Source organism: Anser anser, assembly GCF_964211835.1.
Source record: "Anser anser genome assembly, chromosome: 3".
NCBI lineage: Eukaryota > Metazoa > Chordata > Aves > Anseriformes > Anatidae > Anser > Anser anser.
Window position 1 is genome coordinate 117,127,879 of NC_139722.1, and position 18,125 is coordinate 117,146,003.

The 18,125-nt window shown below is 36.7% G+C and overlaps 1 protein-coding gene across 1 annotated transcript in view; it reads left to right on the forward strand.

Annotated features, from left to right (window-relative positions):
- Nucleotides 1-34: 34 nt before the first annotated feature.
- The window catches only part of LOC310896852 (protocadherin Fat 4-like), a 46,803-nt gene continuing 28,712 nt past the window's right edge, over nt 35-18,125 (forward strand). Inside the window, exons 1-16 of the mRNA XM_083829700.1 lie at nt 35-446; nt 2,939-2,976; nt 3,505-3,579; nt 5,732-5,803; nt 8,638-8,798; nt 10,004-10,048; nt 10,428-10,523; nt 10,868-10,957; nt 11,686-11,796; nt 12,520-12,636; nt 13,779-13,869; nt 14,361-14,473; nt 14,739-14,912; nt 15,360-15,488; nt 15,755-15,910; nt 16,894-17,074. Of these exons, the coding sequence (XP_083685826.1) occupies nt 2,952-2,976; nt 3,505-3,579; nt 5,732-5,803; nt 8,638-8,798; nt 10,004-10,048; nt 10,428-10,523; nt 10,868-10,957; nt 11,686-11,796; nt 12,520-12,636; nt 13,779-13,869; nt 14,361-14,473; nt 14,739-14,912; nt 15,360-15,488; nt 15,755-15,910; nt 16,894-17,074 (1,636 nt within the window). The 5' untranslated portion in view covers nt 35-446; nt 2,939-2,951. The remainder of the gene's footprint in view (nt 447-2,938; nt 2,977-3,504; nt 3,580-5,731; nt 5,804-8,637; nt 8,799-10,003; nt 10,049-10,427; nt 10,524-10,867; nt 10,958-11,685; nt 11,797-12,519; nt 12,637-13,778; nt 13,870-14,360; nt 14,474-14,738; nt 14,913-15,359; nt 15,489-15,754; nt 15,911-16,893; nt 17,075-18,125) is intronic.

The following is an 18,125-nucleotide window of genomic DNA, read 5'->3' on the forward strand; positions in this document are numbered from 1 at the left end:
TCATGATAAAGGCTTTTTATCTGTCAAGATCAGGATATGGTTGAAGGCTGAACTGTCCCAAATCTACAAGAACTTGAAAGTATTTTTATCTGCATTGATTTTGGAAGCTGGATTAAAAGTTCCTGAGTGAGCTGCCCCGCAAAATGACCCACGTATGCAAAATGCCAAACTAAGCTATGCTAAAAACATATTTAACTTTGCTTCCCACTGCCACAGTGCCAATCATACCTTTTAAACAGTCTGACAAATCTGTGCATAGGATTAGTTTTCATTACTCTGCTTTTAGAACTTGCTCTATGGATGTCCTCTATATATATGGCTGCAATACGGGAACACTATGGCTCGAAATATTGGAGAAAGGGCCAGAACATTAAATTTAGCCACAGTAATGGCTCCAAGAGAAAAAGAGTACATGTTAAGAGAAATATGGACATATAGTTGCCCTGGTAAGTAAATGTAAAAGTGAATAGACATGAGCATATTTGACATAACTGAAAAGATGCTTATTTTTGCAAGAAGGGAACTGATTTTTTTTTTAAAAATTGTTTCATGTTCTTGTTGAGTGTACAGACATACTACATTACATTGCAGAATTGCTCCTTTATATGTGATACTTGCTTGAACAATTAGGTAAAGTTCCTTGCTCCTTTTGACAGCTCCCATTCCATACTTGGCAAATGTATTTTTAAATTTTTGCCTTAAAGTATTCTTGGTGTCCGAGATAGCAGCATACATAGGCAAATACTGAAGTCATTCCTCCTGCAGCTAATTCTTGGTGAAATCTAATCTTTATGAACTGTACCACTGTGCTCTGAGTTGCAACCAGAGAGTTTCTCTATTTCTTTATAATTAGGCATAATTAGGAAGTAAGGGAGACTGCACTTTATTCATCTTACAGCAGGAAAACATATACTGTTGAATTCTCACTTGGTTGTTCCTAGATGAGTTTAAAACAAACACACAAAAGCCAGCCAAAGGCTTGTCCAGACTTGAGGCCAAGTTGCAGTGCAGAATGGCCGTGTTGTTAAGGTTACTATCTCTTCCTGTCCCTGAGCATCATGATGGTGGAGGTTGATGAAACCATCAGCCAGTTTGAAAGCAAAATCAGCAGACCATAGTTGCACAGGACTGCACTATCTCCTCTCGTCTGGGAGTAGCAAGGGCTTTGGATACTAATTTGGTAGGTGGTGCCTGGTGTTGAATGTTGGCAACCTCCTCAGTTTGAGGAGGACTGCAAACACCTGCACAGCCCTCGGTAGGCGCCTGTCACTTGTAGTCTGGTGTAGTGCAAGTGTGCATCCCACTGCTTCCCGCTGTTGTGTCCTGTGTGTTTAGCGCTTAACATTCCTCAGAGACATAGCTGGTGGCTGGACTGATATATTCTAGTTGTGTTTTAGATACTATCACCTCTCTGAGTGACTGTCAGTTACAGAAATGCCTTTTTTTACTATTTTTTTTTGGGGGGGGGAGGGGGATATTTTTTAAATCTCTATATTCCCACCCCACCCTGCCCCCTTCAGGTTGTATTCCTCCTGTTACATGGCTTGTTTGGCATTACAAAGCAGCTCATACTTCTCTTTCCCTGGGTACTAAATGTAGAAGACAAATGATCTTCATCTCCACTCTTTTCAGGGATTGACTATTATGGGACATGGGTGGTGAGGGCACTGTTATGATGCCTCTCTTTGAGCTTGGGGTGTTGATCACAGAAAACAATTACTGAGCTGAAGGAAGGATCTTGCATGGCAGCCTTTGACTAGGACCATCTCAGCTAAGCTTCTATTGCAGCTTGTAAAGATTAGAAACAGCACCAAGCTGTATCTGAGCAGTAGTTTTAATTCTATGCCTACCTGTATGGGACCTTGAACTTAAATTGTTTTTTTGCATTGGATTTGTGTGTACTAATGGCCTACATCCTTCAGTTTTTAGGCTGCCTTTCCACAGATAATGAGGAGTGGAGTTTAATACTTCAAGTTCTTAAATGATTTTTCATTGACCTTGCTACTAGAGGTCCCTGAAAATATTGAAGCTGTTTTGCCTTTACTGTGATTTAGAATGTCTAAAAGTAGATCTTCATTAGTGGAATAAGATTCCAGCACTGAAATATTTCCAGTGGTCAAGTGTAGTGGTTGCTAAAACAACCTTTTGGTACAAGCTTGAGCTTAATGTAGGCTCTGACCTGGCTATGATAGCACAAATCTATATGATGCTGTTCAGTGAATGCAATCAGGAAATTTCTGTCACTGAAAAATATCTCTAGCCTACTTTTTTATTTAGTCGTTCACTCTTCTTCCAAGGAGGTATTTTGTGCACAGATCTGTATTCTGTAGTTTGCTGAATCACCTTGTGAGGACCTGGCCATCATGGATACAGTGAGCAATTGTGCAGGGGAAGAAAAATGACTGCTATAGATTTGCTCTAGTAATAACATCGAAGAATGCATAAGCATGGCTCAACGTGGTGTTCGAAAGAGATGGTGCCCATGATTAAACTTGTAGTACTTTCAAGCCCTTCTGCTTTAACTGCTCCCACACTTCCATTTTGATTACTTAAGGGTAAGAAAGCATAATGATGATTTTATTTTTGGTTATGTGTAATTTTATTGTTTGGTATTTTCACTGAAGCTAATTACTTTTGTATCCATGGTGACAAAACAAGTGCTGGCACAAACACAAACACCTTGCTTTGGCAGCAGTTTTCTTACTGCGTAATTAGTTGTCCCTTAAAATTAAAGGTATATTTACCTCCAGTTTTGAAACAAACTTCATCATTGGCCAAATCATTTGTAGTCTTTGAAAGTCTTCTGCAAGCTTTTAGTGTCTCTTTTTTTTGTTTTGTTTTTCTCGGAGGAAACTTAATTGAAGTCAAATGTTGACTTAAATGAAGTCAGAATGCCAGCTGAACCTATTCTGAACGTATACTATCTGTAAAACCCTAGGTACATTTCAGAGATGTCTGTTCTCATCACATCACAAGGTAACTACTGTTCTCCTAACAGGAATTTTATATTTATTCCTTGTGGAACAGGCTTGTGAGAAGATAATCTACCATTATTAAGAGATCAAAAGGGGCAACATTGATTCCTTTGCTATTTGGTGCTCCCTATTTAAATTTCTTTTCCAGGGAATACGTATGTTTCTCTTCCATTGGTCAGGACATCTTGCGAGTACTAAATTGCAAATTTATTCATTTTTATCTCTATATTGAATACTAAAATCAAAAATAGCTTTTGTTGTTTGTGCTGTAGCACAAAAAGTGCTATTTCCTTGTTGGCTTATTTTTATTGCCCAAAAAGGACTTTGATCGCAGACGCTGAAAATGATAAGGGTGTTATATAGTCTGTAGGTTTTTCTCAGAGGCTTATTGTGGTCTTTTCCCTTGTCATCGAAGCATTTGTCAAGACAGTTGTGAACTTCTGATATAGCAAATGAAATGATTCTTTACAAATATTGTATATGAGAAAACAACCATCTGTTTTGGCCTTCAAGTGTATTTTTTCTGCAGTGCTTATGGCGCTTTCAAGATCTGTGAGTTTTGTTTTGATCAGTTGGGTTACGTTCATCTGTCTTGATGCACAAAGTAAGTAATGCTATTTTTATAAATGTTTATGATTCTAGCCTTGTTTTTATTGAAATAGAAAAAAATAGATTTATTAATTAATTAAATTTTAAGTTAAATAAAATTAAATTAATATTAATTACTGTCCTAGAGTTTTAAAATACTTTGGTCTGTTGATGGATAAAGTAACGATATCTGATTGAGCAATCTTCTCGGTGCCTATGGAAGTGGACCGTAAGAGGCTCTGTGACCACAAGTTGAAAACCATTGTTATTGTTTGTACGGTGGGCTTTTACAAGTTCTCGTTGAACTTTAAGGTTTCATTATTTTCTATCTGCAGCTGACATTGAATAAGATACCTAGACTGAAGCTGAGTATGGCAAGGTGTAGTTCTGAAGTTGGGTTCACTTGTATTCCTATCTGCTGTTGTTCTGTTAAACTAGATTGGAGTAGTTACCACTTCCGTGCCTGGTATTCTTAGTACTGGTAATGACTCCATTAAAAGTTCTTTTCCAGAAAGTGAGAACTGTGCCATCCATAGCTAAATCTGAGTGTGGAAAGAGGGTCTGAGTGCCTAAACATAATTTTAGCCCTTCAGACTTTGTCTAGAAACTTCACAACAGTGAAAATGCTGAAGCGTCCTTCCCTTCTTAGGCGAATTCAGGTTGGGTATTAGGAAAAGTTCTTCACTAAGAGGGTGGCTGGGCCCTGGGACAGGTTCCCCAGGGAAGTGATCACAGCATCAAGCCTGCCAGTGTTCAAGAAGCATTTGGACAGTGCTCTCAGACATAGGATCTGATTTTTGGGTGGTCCTGTGTAAAGCCAGGAGTTGGACTTGATAGTCCTTGCGGGTCCCTTCCAACACAGGATATTCTAGGACTGTGTTTCTGCTTGGTTCCAGAGAATTGCCAGGAATGGCTGAGCAAGACTTTTTCTTCTAGGAGAAAAAAATGAGCAACAAGAGCTTTTATTTTATTATTGAATTTCCTTTATTAAGCTATGTTGTAACATTTAAACCAATTCCAAGCTTCCAGCTTTCTGATCTTTTTCAGTAGTACAGAGCCTTGCTTTCCAAAGTAGGCTTTTGAATACGTGGAGATGGAGGCAGCGAATTACTCCTGTAAACTGCAGCTACTCATTGTAGAAGTATTCTTTAGGAGTTTGTTCAGTTACTTGTGTAGAAATCTGTCCATTGCTCCCTTATAAAAGATTCTGTAGGGTGGTGCAAATCTGAGGGCATCAGCCTAATGGGCAGAAATAGTCCACTATTTCTTTTACTAGCTATCAATTTGAATACGCAGTAAGGGTGACAAGGAGAAGAGTGGGGACGTGCTTGACATTGATGCAAGCCCACGTTAGACCATGAAAGATGCACAAGTATCCATCAGAATATAGCTTGTACTATGGCAGCTTTGCTGAGTAATTCTGCTCAGGGAAGGAGGAGAAAATCTGGTGTGATTTCTCAGTGTATATTTGTAGATCTAGAAAAGAAGTCCATCCCTTTTTATCATTTAGAGGAAATGTAGAGAGGGTTCACCGAGGTATGGTGTAAATCACTTAAGAAAACTACTTCTCAGGATAAAACCATACTTTAAAAGGGCCAACTGCTATAAAAAAGAAAGGAGTATAAATTATAGGCAAATCAGTACCTTTATCCTTTTTTTTCTTGCTAACAATTCAATGGTGAATTTGTTTGTGTTTAAAGCTTTCTTGGGAGCAGAAAACATTTGCAAGGACATGGTCCAGAAGGAGTTTTGGTTATGATTTCCGCACATGTTCAGTGGGACATTAATATACAGTGATTCATTATTGTTAAGCAATAAAGCTAAGGTTTCGGTCTGGTCAAGGTACAAAGGAAGGACAATTCTCTAACTAGTCATTTTCTCAACCTTTTTTGATAGCTATTTCTCTTTAACTTAAGTTCTTAATTGAAAAAAATTGGCAGGGGCAAGGATAGATTAGGGCCAAGCCACCAATATTCATCTGCTCCAAATAATGTTGTTGTGTTGTTTTAAACTCTGAAAATTATGTCAACGTACCACCATGATAAATCTTTCAGATGAATTTAAATCAGTGTGTACATGTTCTATATATCATGAGACTTTTTTACCTCATGCAATTTCTGGAAATGATCCCTCTGACATTTGTACATAACTTTTCATTTTCTTTTTAGAAATCACAACTATAGATTGTGACACAACACCCAGCCCACTCCTGCTGTCAACCTTCCCTGATGAATATACAGGTAAAATCATGATTAGATCCTAGAATTCTCTGATTTGCTCTCTAATGCACATAGCACTTTAATGCTTCACATAACCTGTAATTTATAGTAAAACTGTATTATTATTATTATTTTATTTATTTTTTAACAATAGTCTTCATGGCTGGATGCAGCAGCAGCCCAGGTGGCATACTGCTCCCTGCCAGTGGTGAATCAGTGCCTGCAACAATGGGAAAGTTCAGATGAAATTCAGTCTCTAATATGCTTAGTAAGATAAATAAATATATATAAAAATAAAAAATAAAAAATTCACTGTTCGAAGGATCTCACTGTCTGCATAGCTATAGCAGGCAAGGACAAAGGAAGCAAGTACAGAATAGCATACAGATGTTTACAGTTCACATTGCCCAGTCAGCCCACAAAAGCTGATCTCTTCCCTCTGACATCAGGAAGAACCACAGCTCTGCTCCGCTCCTGGAGCCTGTTCTGCTTCAGACTGGAGCCTTTCTGTAGGCCAATTTTTGGTTTGTTAGGGACAATAGGGAGAGTAGATGGGATGCAGAAGAACAAGCAGGCTTACAGTACAGGGAATTCCAGGATCAATGCTGTCTGCTTCACGTATTTGCGTTTTCTATTCTAGTTTTGTGTGTTAGTGTAGCGCACTGTTATTCCACCATTATTGATTATTTAATTTGTGCCACCTGATGGGGTTAACATTAATTTACCCCCACGTTTACTGTGCTTCCTTACCCTGTCTGGCAAGATGTGCCTGTGCCTTGGAGACAAAATCACACTTGAGGAAGTACAGCAATGGCATGTGAGCACAGGGGAGAAGAGGAGTAGACAGTATGTTGGTGGGGTTTATTTGTTTGGTTTATTTTTTCTGTGTGTGGGGGGGATATTTACGTTGCAAATGCAGAACAGGGCATAACTCCGTCCTTCCTTCCACCCCTAACCAGAGAGGTTATTGCTGTTACGTAAAGGGTAGTGCTGTTATCTGTGATTACCCTGTGTGTTACAGGCAGTCAGGATTCGTCGTGCCTGACGGGTATACAGTGATTTCACAAGGCAAAGTCTAGGCTGTGGCAGAAGCATACCCTTCAGGATATGTGGTAACTCTTAGGACCTCAAGGAAATATGTACCAGGTCCATGTTGAATGTCCACAGGCAGTCTTAAATGCTTCTGGCTTTCAACAAGATACAGAAAACACCATTCAGAGTAGTGCTTTTTTTTCCAGCCAATGTGGAAACATTTTTGTAAGGGCATAACTGCTGTGTCTGACTCTAGCATGGGAATAGAAAGAAAAAGAAAGTCCCCGCACCCTGAATCTCCTTCACTTAGTTTTTAAACAGCTAGTAATAAGTTTGGCCCTTTGTGCATATCATATGAATAAGTGCTGATACATCTGTAATGAATAACCAGGAGAGAAAAACAGCTTAAATTATTCTAAGCACTTCCTTTTTTGCTAGAATGTGGCAGTCTCTTTTCTGGACAGAATACTATTTGTGAGGCAGCTGCTTGATGTTTCTTGTCTAAATGTATCCAACTCTGGATGGAAGGTTATACAGTATGTCACCAAGCTAAGAGAGATTTTGTTTTCAAAGAACTATTTCTTCCAACAATTTCAACAAAACTGCACACAAGAATGTGATACGTTGCACCACTGCAATGCTCCTGAGACACAGCCCAATTGTGTTCTGTGCTTATAGTCATCTGACTGGACTTTATCCTTGCATGCAGTTATAGATGAGTATCTTTGGGCTGGTACCCAAGAATGTTCCAGGCACTCCCTGCTGTTGGAGGAAGACAAGCTGTTTGTTCCCTTCCTTACAGAGCAGGATAATGAGTCTGCATGTGGGGGTTAGAGATGGGGCTGCTACAGCAAGGGTTTGCTGGCCTAAACTGGTAATGATGAAGTACAAAAATAATGGAGTGAGAAAAAGTTAACTAGGAAGTTTCCTGAAGATCACAGAAAATATTTGAGATGTCAGGAAAGATTTGGGAGAGGAGAGGGATTTTTTTTTTTTTTTTTTGCAATCCAGATCACACGTTCTATGAGAAGACGCATATTATTTCATAAACACAAATGTTTTGATAAATATGAGGAGGATAACTTTATTAAAATACAGTAACACCACACTGGATCGTTTACAAGAATACATTTCAAACACACTTTCAAACACAGATCTCTTTAACAAAGCAAGTAACATACTCACTACCAAAACAATAGGGAGTTTAATCTGAGTCACGATAATTACAAATAACAAACTTGAATATTTTCAAGACAAGAAATGTTTGGTTGTAGAAAAATTGCATTCAAAGTGATTCAAAGGTTGCGGTATTCAGTGTTCCATTATTTTGTACATATAGGAATAGATTAAAGGAGAAGACATATACTTACTATTCTGAATCAAAATCAACATTTAAACAACAAGCCTGAATCCAGATTCACACTGTATTCTGTCTGCTTGCTAGATTCAACTGAGAAAGATGAAATGACTTTATGAGTGGAAAATAGTGAATCTCATCCCATGCAACCCTAACTAGCAACTCACTGATGACATTTCCTGTGCAGGAAGGCCTGTCTATGTGAACAAATGGCAGGCACGGGGCCTAAACGTGAAAAGAAAAATTTGCAGCATGAAGTTATTTCCAGGAAAGGGTGGAAATATAGGTGTAAATTGTGCCAAGATTTTTAATATCAGGTATGAAGTCATCGAGTGTGAATATATTGAATGAGTGAATTTGCATGGTGTTAAAACCCCATCAATACACTTGTGCACTATACTTATGAGGACTTAAATTGATCTCACTAATCAGGTAGCTATCTAATTTATTACATTTTCTCTTACAGGTGATATAGAATGGATTACAAATATTCCACCCAACGTAAATTTGAGATTAAAAGAATATTTGTTCCCCGAACACTTACCGTATGTGGAGCTAGCATATGTTTCTGGTTCTAATAATGCAACAGTGAGGACTAGTCAGCCACTGGATGTTGATTTTCTTGAGGTAATCCTTTCTCTGCATATATAATCTAGATACAAATGTTCTCTCTACAGGTGAAAAAAGCAGACTAAGGCATATATCTTATGTATTCATTCTTTTGTGATACAGATGGTTGTTCCAAAAAATTACTCATCTGAAATAACAGCATAGACTTCAGTATCTACTTCTCAGTAATATCTATGTTAAATTCCTTCAATTTCCTGTAGCCATAAATCTAGCTAGGATCTGACAGTCAAGATGGTTCTTTAAGAGAATTTTGTATTGAAAGTTGTAAATACTCGGTTAAGATAGGTGTCATTTTTCCTAAAATTATCTCCTAGTAACATGAATTTTTTGACCAAAGTGGGACAGATCAGATATAATTTGGTAGAAGGGAATCCTTAATCCTATGAATATTTATATAAGCATTTAACAGCACAGAAAAATAGATACATTGGCCTCTGTTGGCTGATGTGCAAAAGGAATCAGTCCCCTTCTTCCTAGGCCATGCTTGCTCTGTAGGACTACCAGCGATCTATAAAGTAATACTGATGTTTTTTCCTCAGTGAATTTGCCTCTGAACATGAAACTTGTATAGTTCTGCAGAATAACCCGAGGCTGCTTTTTGTACAAGTACTATTTCAGACTAGCTGGTACTTGACAGGATTCAACCATGCAAAAAAACACGCAAAAAACACAGTTTTAAAAAACAGCTTTACAATCAAGATTTCTAATTGATGAAAATCTATTACAATATTAACACTTTCGTCGCTCGTTTGGATATTTTTCTAAATGGACTAAAACATTTTCTTGACAACTTTATGACACTTTTTATGCTTGTTATGAATATTGTCCATTTCCCTGTCAGTTTTCTATTAGAGAGAATAGCCAGTATATGGATGGTGAGATCTGCGTGGACAAATGCCAGCAATAGATGAATGGCAGCCAGTTAAACATTACAATTAATAATCTGTAATGAACTTGCAGTATATTATAAACGATTTATTTTGGTACAGCATGTCGAAATGTAAGCCTCAGTTAAAGTATGCTCATGTAACTGAATCAGATGAACAATTCACTGTCAACTCAGCATGGCATGTCTGAAGATTCAAGTACTAGAAGTTTTTTTGTATACCTTTACAATGTATATGTTGACATAAAGATTCTTTGACAAATGTATTAGGAAATAATTGATAATATTATCTATTTGCTTGTTTGTTGATTTTTAGAGTGACCATCTCTTTTACGCTGTTGTTTGCCAAAGAACTGGAATGGTAAGTAAAAGTTTTGTAATCAACAGTATTATTTGTCTAAGTTTAATCCAAACTGTTATTTTCTGAAATACTACTTCATTTAAAGATATCACGCAGGGAGTTAAGAACATCTTATAGAAGATATCTTTTTTAAAGTTGCCAATTGGAATGAGTGTTTTTGTTCTCAGGTAAATGAAAAAAAAAAGTTAATTTCAAAGTATTTCACAAAGTTTCTACTGCATTGTTAGAACTGGTAGTCTGACTCTTTCATTACAGAGTTTTTAGAACTGAGGGAGTGTCTCTTTGAAGGTCTCACTTTATATGATGAAATTAAATGTTAGTGGTATGCTGCTGTCTCATTGCTGTCACTTCTAATGTGTCTTTTGCTTCCATTATGAAGCCTGAGATAGAGAATGCACGGGATTTACAACTACAAGATATTAATGACAATTCTCCAGAATTTCTGCAAAGTCAATATAGCGCTTCAGTATCTGAGGTGGGTTACAGCACCTGTTAATAATTTTTCATGTGGTGTTTTGAAATTACTTTCTGGGGCCAAAACATGTAAGGTTCTCATGCAACCACATAAATGTTTAATAATTACCTGCACTCTTATGTGACTTTTATATACCTTCATGTGAGTGTGGAACAGAAAGGCTGGGCTGCATGCAACCTTGCTTGGAGGCATTGGGTGAAGAAGGAACATTCAGCTATCTGACCTAAAGTGGAAATTGGAAATAATTTGCATGTGCTGAGGGGGTGGCTAAGTTTTCCTGATGGAAGTTAGGAGGGATAGCAAAAGGGGGTTGTGACCAAACATTTGATGATCTTTATTTCTAGGTATCTGCAATAAATTTCACTGTTATAAAAGTGGAAGCTCAGGATAAAGATCTGTCACCTGCTTTCAACCTTATTAGTTACAGTCTTTGGGTGAGTATCCTTTGTTTATCTGAGACTGTGAACACCAGTCTACATTTCACACAAGTATAGCCTGGGACCTGATTCAAGTATATCATCTTGTACTGTAATGTTATTATTACAGGTCAGCAAAATTCTGTCATCAGAAAGACCATTTAAAATTAGGATAGTGTGACGACCACAATAACTTGTACCACAAGACCAGCCTAGCATGCAGTGAGCCCTGAATCTGTATATTAAAGTTTGAGAAATGTTTTGTGGTACTATCCAGCTACAGCTAAGGAACATTGTGGTACTTTTTAGAAACAGGAGTGAAATGGTTTCCCCTCTTTCTGAAGTTTGTGCCGACAAGATTTCTTGTTGATCTTTAGTCCCGATGAGGTGTAAATGTAAACCATTAAAATAAGATTATCTCAACTAACTTTTGGTATCTGCTGTGGAGATCTCTGCATCTGAGCTTGCTGTTTCTGCTTTTTTTATAGTTTATGATGCCATTCATCTGATCTTGAGTTCCTGACCATAGAATGTGATAAATCAGATAAAAATTCTAATGGCACTGAGGGGAGAGGCAATAGAATGTGTTGAAGAGGGTCTGCATTTTTCAGAGGTGGTGTTAGGCAGAATCTCCGGTCCCCCCCCCTTTTTTTTTTAAAGAATACTCCAGTAATAAAGGTGGGAAGAGAAAAGAGAATGTATTTCATTATTAATCATGTAAAACATGTGATTGATTCATTTTTCAGGGACCAAACTCTGATTACTTTTATATAAGGGAAGGAGATGGAAACATCATGGTGAATAAAACTTTGGATTACAACAAGATCAACCATTTCAATTTAACAGTCCAAGCAAAGGTATGCTATAAATTAAAAGAAGAAAAAGAACCAATATAGTATCTAATATATATAATATAGTGATATTTCTGTTGTTATAACATCCTGGTTTCTATAAATCTACAGCTTAGGGAGTTTCTAAACCAAAAGTTCTGTCTGCGTTTTGGCTCGTACTGCAGGCAAAGTAGCATGTTCTTAAATATTTAAGCCATTACTTGAATCTCCCCTTAAATATCTGCCTGAGTTTCTTTCTAGGTCCATTTCTTTAATATATGTGCAAATACATTTATTCTTCACTATTCTATCGTTTATTCACCTGGTCACTCTGGCACATCTAACATCCTGTTACTGCTGTAGCTTACCATCTGCAGTCTTCTTCTGTGTCTTTTTGAAATTTAAATATGCACTTGCCTTCAATGCCTTTTAGGAGTAAAAAGAAATAATTCAAAAAAAAATCATTGTCTAGGAAATGGTACAGCTGCAGCACATGTACTGTTACTATGTCCTACATACTATTCTGTAATACATTCCTGACACAAAATTAATACCTAAGAACAATTACCTTTTGATAGTATTATTAATATAATTGAATTTCTAAATGGAAGAATTTGATAAAGTGAGAGTTCTTAGATTAGGAATGTAGGCATTACAAAGCACAAATAATAATATTCTGCTGTATTTTCCACTGAAAAATTGCCCTTTCATCACAGTGTTTCTTATTTTCTTCTTTCTCTTGGAATGTAGGAAAGATTTGGAACTAACAGCGATAATGCCTCAGTAATAATTCATGTACAGGATTATGACACATTGAACCCCTATTTCAAACAATCAGTGTACAATGGAACAATCAATGAAAACAAGGTAAAAGCTTTTCACTGAATGCTGCAAATGTAAATAGGTTATTCCTGTCCACAGAGTTTTTCTCTCAAGGAAAGTTTCTCTTTGAGCTGCTTAAGATTGAGGGTTAATGGAAGGCTGCTTTGATTTGTACCAACTGGTGAGTCCCATCAACAGTAGGCCTCCAAGTACCAAGTAGAGAGGCCACATATTATATGAAGTATCAAATTTTGTTCCACAGAAACAGACTCTTCTGTGGAGGGAAAAAAAATAACAGAAGTTGCAACAGGGCTTGTACTGTAAACTGGGAAGGGTGATTGACTACCCATCAGTCCTGGAGTTAGCTGCCTGGTTTCAGTTTTAAATAAAGTAATTCCCTCATACTTTATTACAATCAAGTAAGCAAAATAAGAATCTGAATTGTAAGCTGAGATTTGTATGATATTGTATTTTTTTTCTATATAGGGAATGTTGTAATTTCTGTTTGGAATGTATTTGATTAATTCATGTTTCTGTATGTATTAACAAAACAAAATCACAGTGCAGCATTATCGAAGTAATACACTAAAATTAAAATAGATCATTATTATTTGTATTATTTCTTTATCGTTGTCTTCATGTTAATCTATTTTAAACCACAAATGCTTTTGGTGTTATACCTTTGGTGTCCCTTTTGCTGGAAGTTCATCTTTAATTATCTGAAAGGAATCTTTTTGTGTCTTCTAAAATGGTTTTATCTTTAAAATAAAATGTTGCTTTTATTAGGGCTATAGCGTAGACTCGCATATTGTTTTCCCAGAGAGCAGTGGAACTGAGATATTCAGTGCTGTTAACATGAATTCCATCTGTGACTACTGCTACGTAGTCTGGTGCTTCTTAAAGCGAACATGGTATATCCATCAAGTATTTTGCTCAGCATTTCACTTGGTAAAGCCTGTGTAACAGACAGATTTTTATTTCTTTTTCTGGATCCCAGTGATTAAATCATAGAATCATAGAATAGCTTGGGTTGAAAGGGGCCATCAAAGATCATCCAGTCTAATCTGATCAGGTTGCTCAAAGCCCCATCCAACCCGACTTTCTTAAATCAAAACTGTGACTTAATTAATGAACACATTTAAGTTTATGTGTATTATTTTTACTTAATCAGCTGTGTATGTTTCTAGGTGGGTCCTGTGGCTATTCTCCCAGAGAATATATTTGCTGCAGATGGAGACATAGGTATAAATGAAACAGTGTTGTACAGCATCAAATTAGGTAAGAGCCTTTATTTGCTTCTAGATATTCTGAAGATATTTCTGCTCTGAAAGAGCTCTAGATATTTCTGCTGTGAAAGCTGAGTTAGCTTAATTTCAGTCATTATAGCAAGGTCTAGCTGTTTAAAAATGTTTAAATGTTCTTAACATCCTGCCAGTAAACAATTCCTGATTCAAAGTGTAAGTCAACTTAGAGGCTTCTATTCAGAATTTCCATTCAAGACCATCTAGAAATATCAATTTCATAGGGACATTTTCCTTCTGACAGAATTGTTAAAAGCTTATGAGATGCTTAAATTTGAGACTCTTGAAGTGTGAGAGAATTTCTTAAATTGGACAGAGCATTTGAAGGGGGAAAAAGCCAAAAGCCTTTTGTCTGGAATGTTTGCTCAATTTTGCTATGGCTGAGAAGATAACAGTCAGAGAAAGAACAGATTGGACTTACTGCTGTAGTTCATTCTCATTAACCCACTGTATTTTGTTGCTTTTCAGTGAAACCCCCAGCCTATATCAAAAGTTTTTCAATCGATGCTGACAGTGGAGTATTGGAAGTGAAGACTGCAGTTGACAGAGAAGAATGTCCCTATCTTCTTGTGGGCATTATGGTAATTATTGTTTTACAGTTCAATATGTTAATACTGAGTCTCCATTTCATAAACTAGTGTCAGAATCCATGTTGCTGTTAATAGTTTTTAACATGGTAATGTTAAGGGGCGGTTGGCATCACGGCTTCATTACGCATGTCATTTAAAACATAGGATAAAGGGAGCCTTCGTTCACTAAACATATGTAGTTATCTCTTTGTATTAAGGTGGAATGGCTGAATGTTATCTGGGTATGGAACTAACAGCTACAAACTCTGTTTTCTAGGCAGCTCAGCAGGACAATAATCTCAAAACAGCTGATGCAATAGTGCTGGTTACTATTGAAGATGTAAATGACAACCCTCCAGAATTGTCAAAGCCAAGCTACAGTGTCTCAATTCCAGAAAATTTGCGAGATGGGAGTCAAGTTCTTGAAGTAACAGCCTCTGACAAAGATGAGGTAAAATGACAGCGTAGTTATGATTGCTACAAATACTGCACTTCTGAAATATACTGTAAAGTGCATTTGCACTGTGTGGGTATAGTGAATAGTGCTATAGATATTAATTCTGACTACCTCAATATGTTTAACCATAACAAACTAAATTTAACTTCTTTGAGGGGGAGAGTAATGCAGCCAAAGAGTAAATTTTGTCTGGTTAGGGAATGAAACTCCTCTGGTTTGCAAAAGGTCCCAAATATGAAAGTACAGAAGTGCAAAATGAACACAAAACTGCAAGTGGCCCTCAGCCTTGATGATGCATTTCTTCCAAGTTGCTTACTCCTCTTTTTGTGGAACCAAAAACTCTATTAAATCAGAAGGTTAAATGCTCTCCACCTGGAAAATAAGAAGAAAATATCCTAAGTGGTTGTCCAGTTTAATAACAAATATAATTTCTGTTTCCAGGGAGGCTTCCAGGGAACATTCAGTCTCACTCCAGCTGACAGTCCGTTCCAGCTAAGTCATGATGGGGTCCTAACTGTGAGGAACTCCTCACTGTTGGATAGGGAGAAAACACCGTCTTTTCATCTACAGGTATTAAAAATAAGCCTCCTCCTTTCCAAAGCAAGCTGAAGCAAGCAGGTGGTATCTAATCTGTCATGGAAAGAGGCTGACTCTCACTAAAGTGAATCAGCAGCTTGTTTGAAGAATCAAATCCGGACTTTGACATTAGAACTATCTGGAAGGAAATACCAGTACAGTGATGCAGTTTATGTGGCTTATAATTGCTGTTCGTCTTTCTTACTATTTTTAGAAAATGTGTTTGAACAAAGCAATAATTTTCCTGCGTCATTTTCAAGGTCAGTGCTACAGATCATTTGTCACCATACTATAATGCACAGTCTACAATCAGCATCTTCTTGCTAGATGAAAATGACAACGCCCCGACCTTTACAGGCACGCCATATAAACAAGTTATTTTCATCAATATGACTGCAGGAATGTCCATTCTTCAGGTACTAGAAGTACTAAATAAAAATGTCAATTTTGTTTAAGTTGAATGTATGCACAAGTCCTTGCTTCAATTTGTATGCTGGTCCTTTTGAAAAAAGGATCTTTTCTGAACTCCTCTGAGTTCAAAAACAGTCTACCATTAATTTAAAAGCTTACATATCTTGATGTTCTATAAATTCAGTGTCATGGATGCTCTTATCATATATGAGGTTAGGCAATGAATGATAAAGGACTTTTTTTTTATGTATTAGATTCTGCATTCCACAAACATGAGACAGAATAATCTTGGACTTAGTTGTTTACAAGGTGTTTAATGAAAACTGAATGTAACTGATGTCCAGAAGATGATATAATTGTAAAATTTGTTGAAAGGCATCTTAATGCTGAAGCATTGTAGATAATTTGTAGATACAATATACTTTTTGTAAGAGGGTAAAAATTAGTTTTAACCAAGCAAAACAGGGGAAACCAAGATAATAAAGATTTCAAGAGGTGAGGTGTATAGAGAGTCACTATCAAAACTCATACCCAGGCATACTGACTTAATGGCACCTGATTTAATCTCTTGAACAATCTACCTCCAGTGACTTTAGAATTACTATGAAGCAGGCCTTCTGAAGTATAAGCCTGGTATCATTCACATGAATTTCATATGTGCAAGATTTCACTCTTGCTGCTGGAACGACAGTGGGTGTGCATCAAAGAGCAAAAATTCTTAGTGAGTTTTAACCCACCAATCACACAGGAAATAGATGAAGGTATAAGCGAATTTTAATATTGCTATACTCTGCTGGTTTTGCTTGTTTGTTTATATATGTATATACGTATATATTTTCCTATAAATCAGAGAAGAAGAAAAAATGATACTAATTTGTAAGTATCTGCTACATAAATGATTTTTTCTGCAGACTACACAGGAATAAGGAATTCTGTGTTGCTTTATAATAGCATAAGAAACTAGAATAAAATTAGTTTTTCTCTACAGGTTGCTGCTACTGATCCAGATGATGGTATAAATGGACAGATAAGCTTTACCTTAGCTGGTGGCAATGATGATGGATACTTTGATTTGGATACATCCACAGGACAAATCAGTTTAAAAACAGTAATCCTATTAGGAGTCAATGAGTCTAAGGACTTTGTCTTGTGGATAACAGCTACTGATGGTAAGACAAGATTTTAGTACAGATCTATACAACTACCCCCAAATGAAGGTTTTTTTTTTCTTTGGGAATTTTTGTTGTTGTTGTTTTTGGTTGGTTTTTGTTGGTTTTGTTTTTGTTTTGTTTTCTTGAAGGAATGCTGTCAAAATAGGCTCCTAGACTTTACTTTAAAAATACTTGATCTTTTTTTCCTGACGATGAGAAGATTGCTGTGTTACTCATCCAAAGTAATATCTCCATGTCTGGTAAAACTCTGCTTCCTGCTGATGCTATCAATTCTCACTTTGCTTGGTGGCTATGGGAACCTGCAAAATAACATAAGTCTCACACCTTCCTTTAACTTAACTGTTGATTGGTGTTGCACAGGATAATATTATGAGATTCAGGCACAAGCTAGGAGTTTATAATTCAGTCATCCGTCAACAGGGAATAAAATGAAACTAAAATATAAGTAACTTGCTCTGTGTTTTCACATCCATGTACGTGTAGAAAAACTAAGGAGATGGCAAAACCATTCCTTAGACACATTTATTGAGGGTTTCTTTGGTTTAAAAGAATAACAGAGAAATCAGTGAACATTCATAATCTGAATAAGGACAGAGATAAATATACTAGGAAGGGTATCCCACTCCTGCTAATACGAGCATCCAAAATTTTTTTCAGCCTTCTGATTTTCCTCTATCTGATTTGCTCATTATGGGCTTTGTGTCTTTGAATTGTGGCTGTGTGGGTAAAATGGGTACTGGAGGGAACACAGTTACACAAGAGATGCATTGCTGCATCCTATGTCTGTCTGTGCTAAATAGGTAGTATGTCTTGTGGTGTGTATTCAAGTTCATGTACTGGAAGCATAACACACAATAAATGAAACTCAGATCTTGGTTAGGACCTCTCAGCAGTACCATAGTAGTAGCAGTAAGGATGGAAAAAAATAAATCAGTACCAGTGGAAAAGCGTGTATGTGTATATATATGTGTATATATATATATATATATAATATATATATGTATATATATCTAAGTATTAGGCAGAAGATATTTTATGCATATGTAGA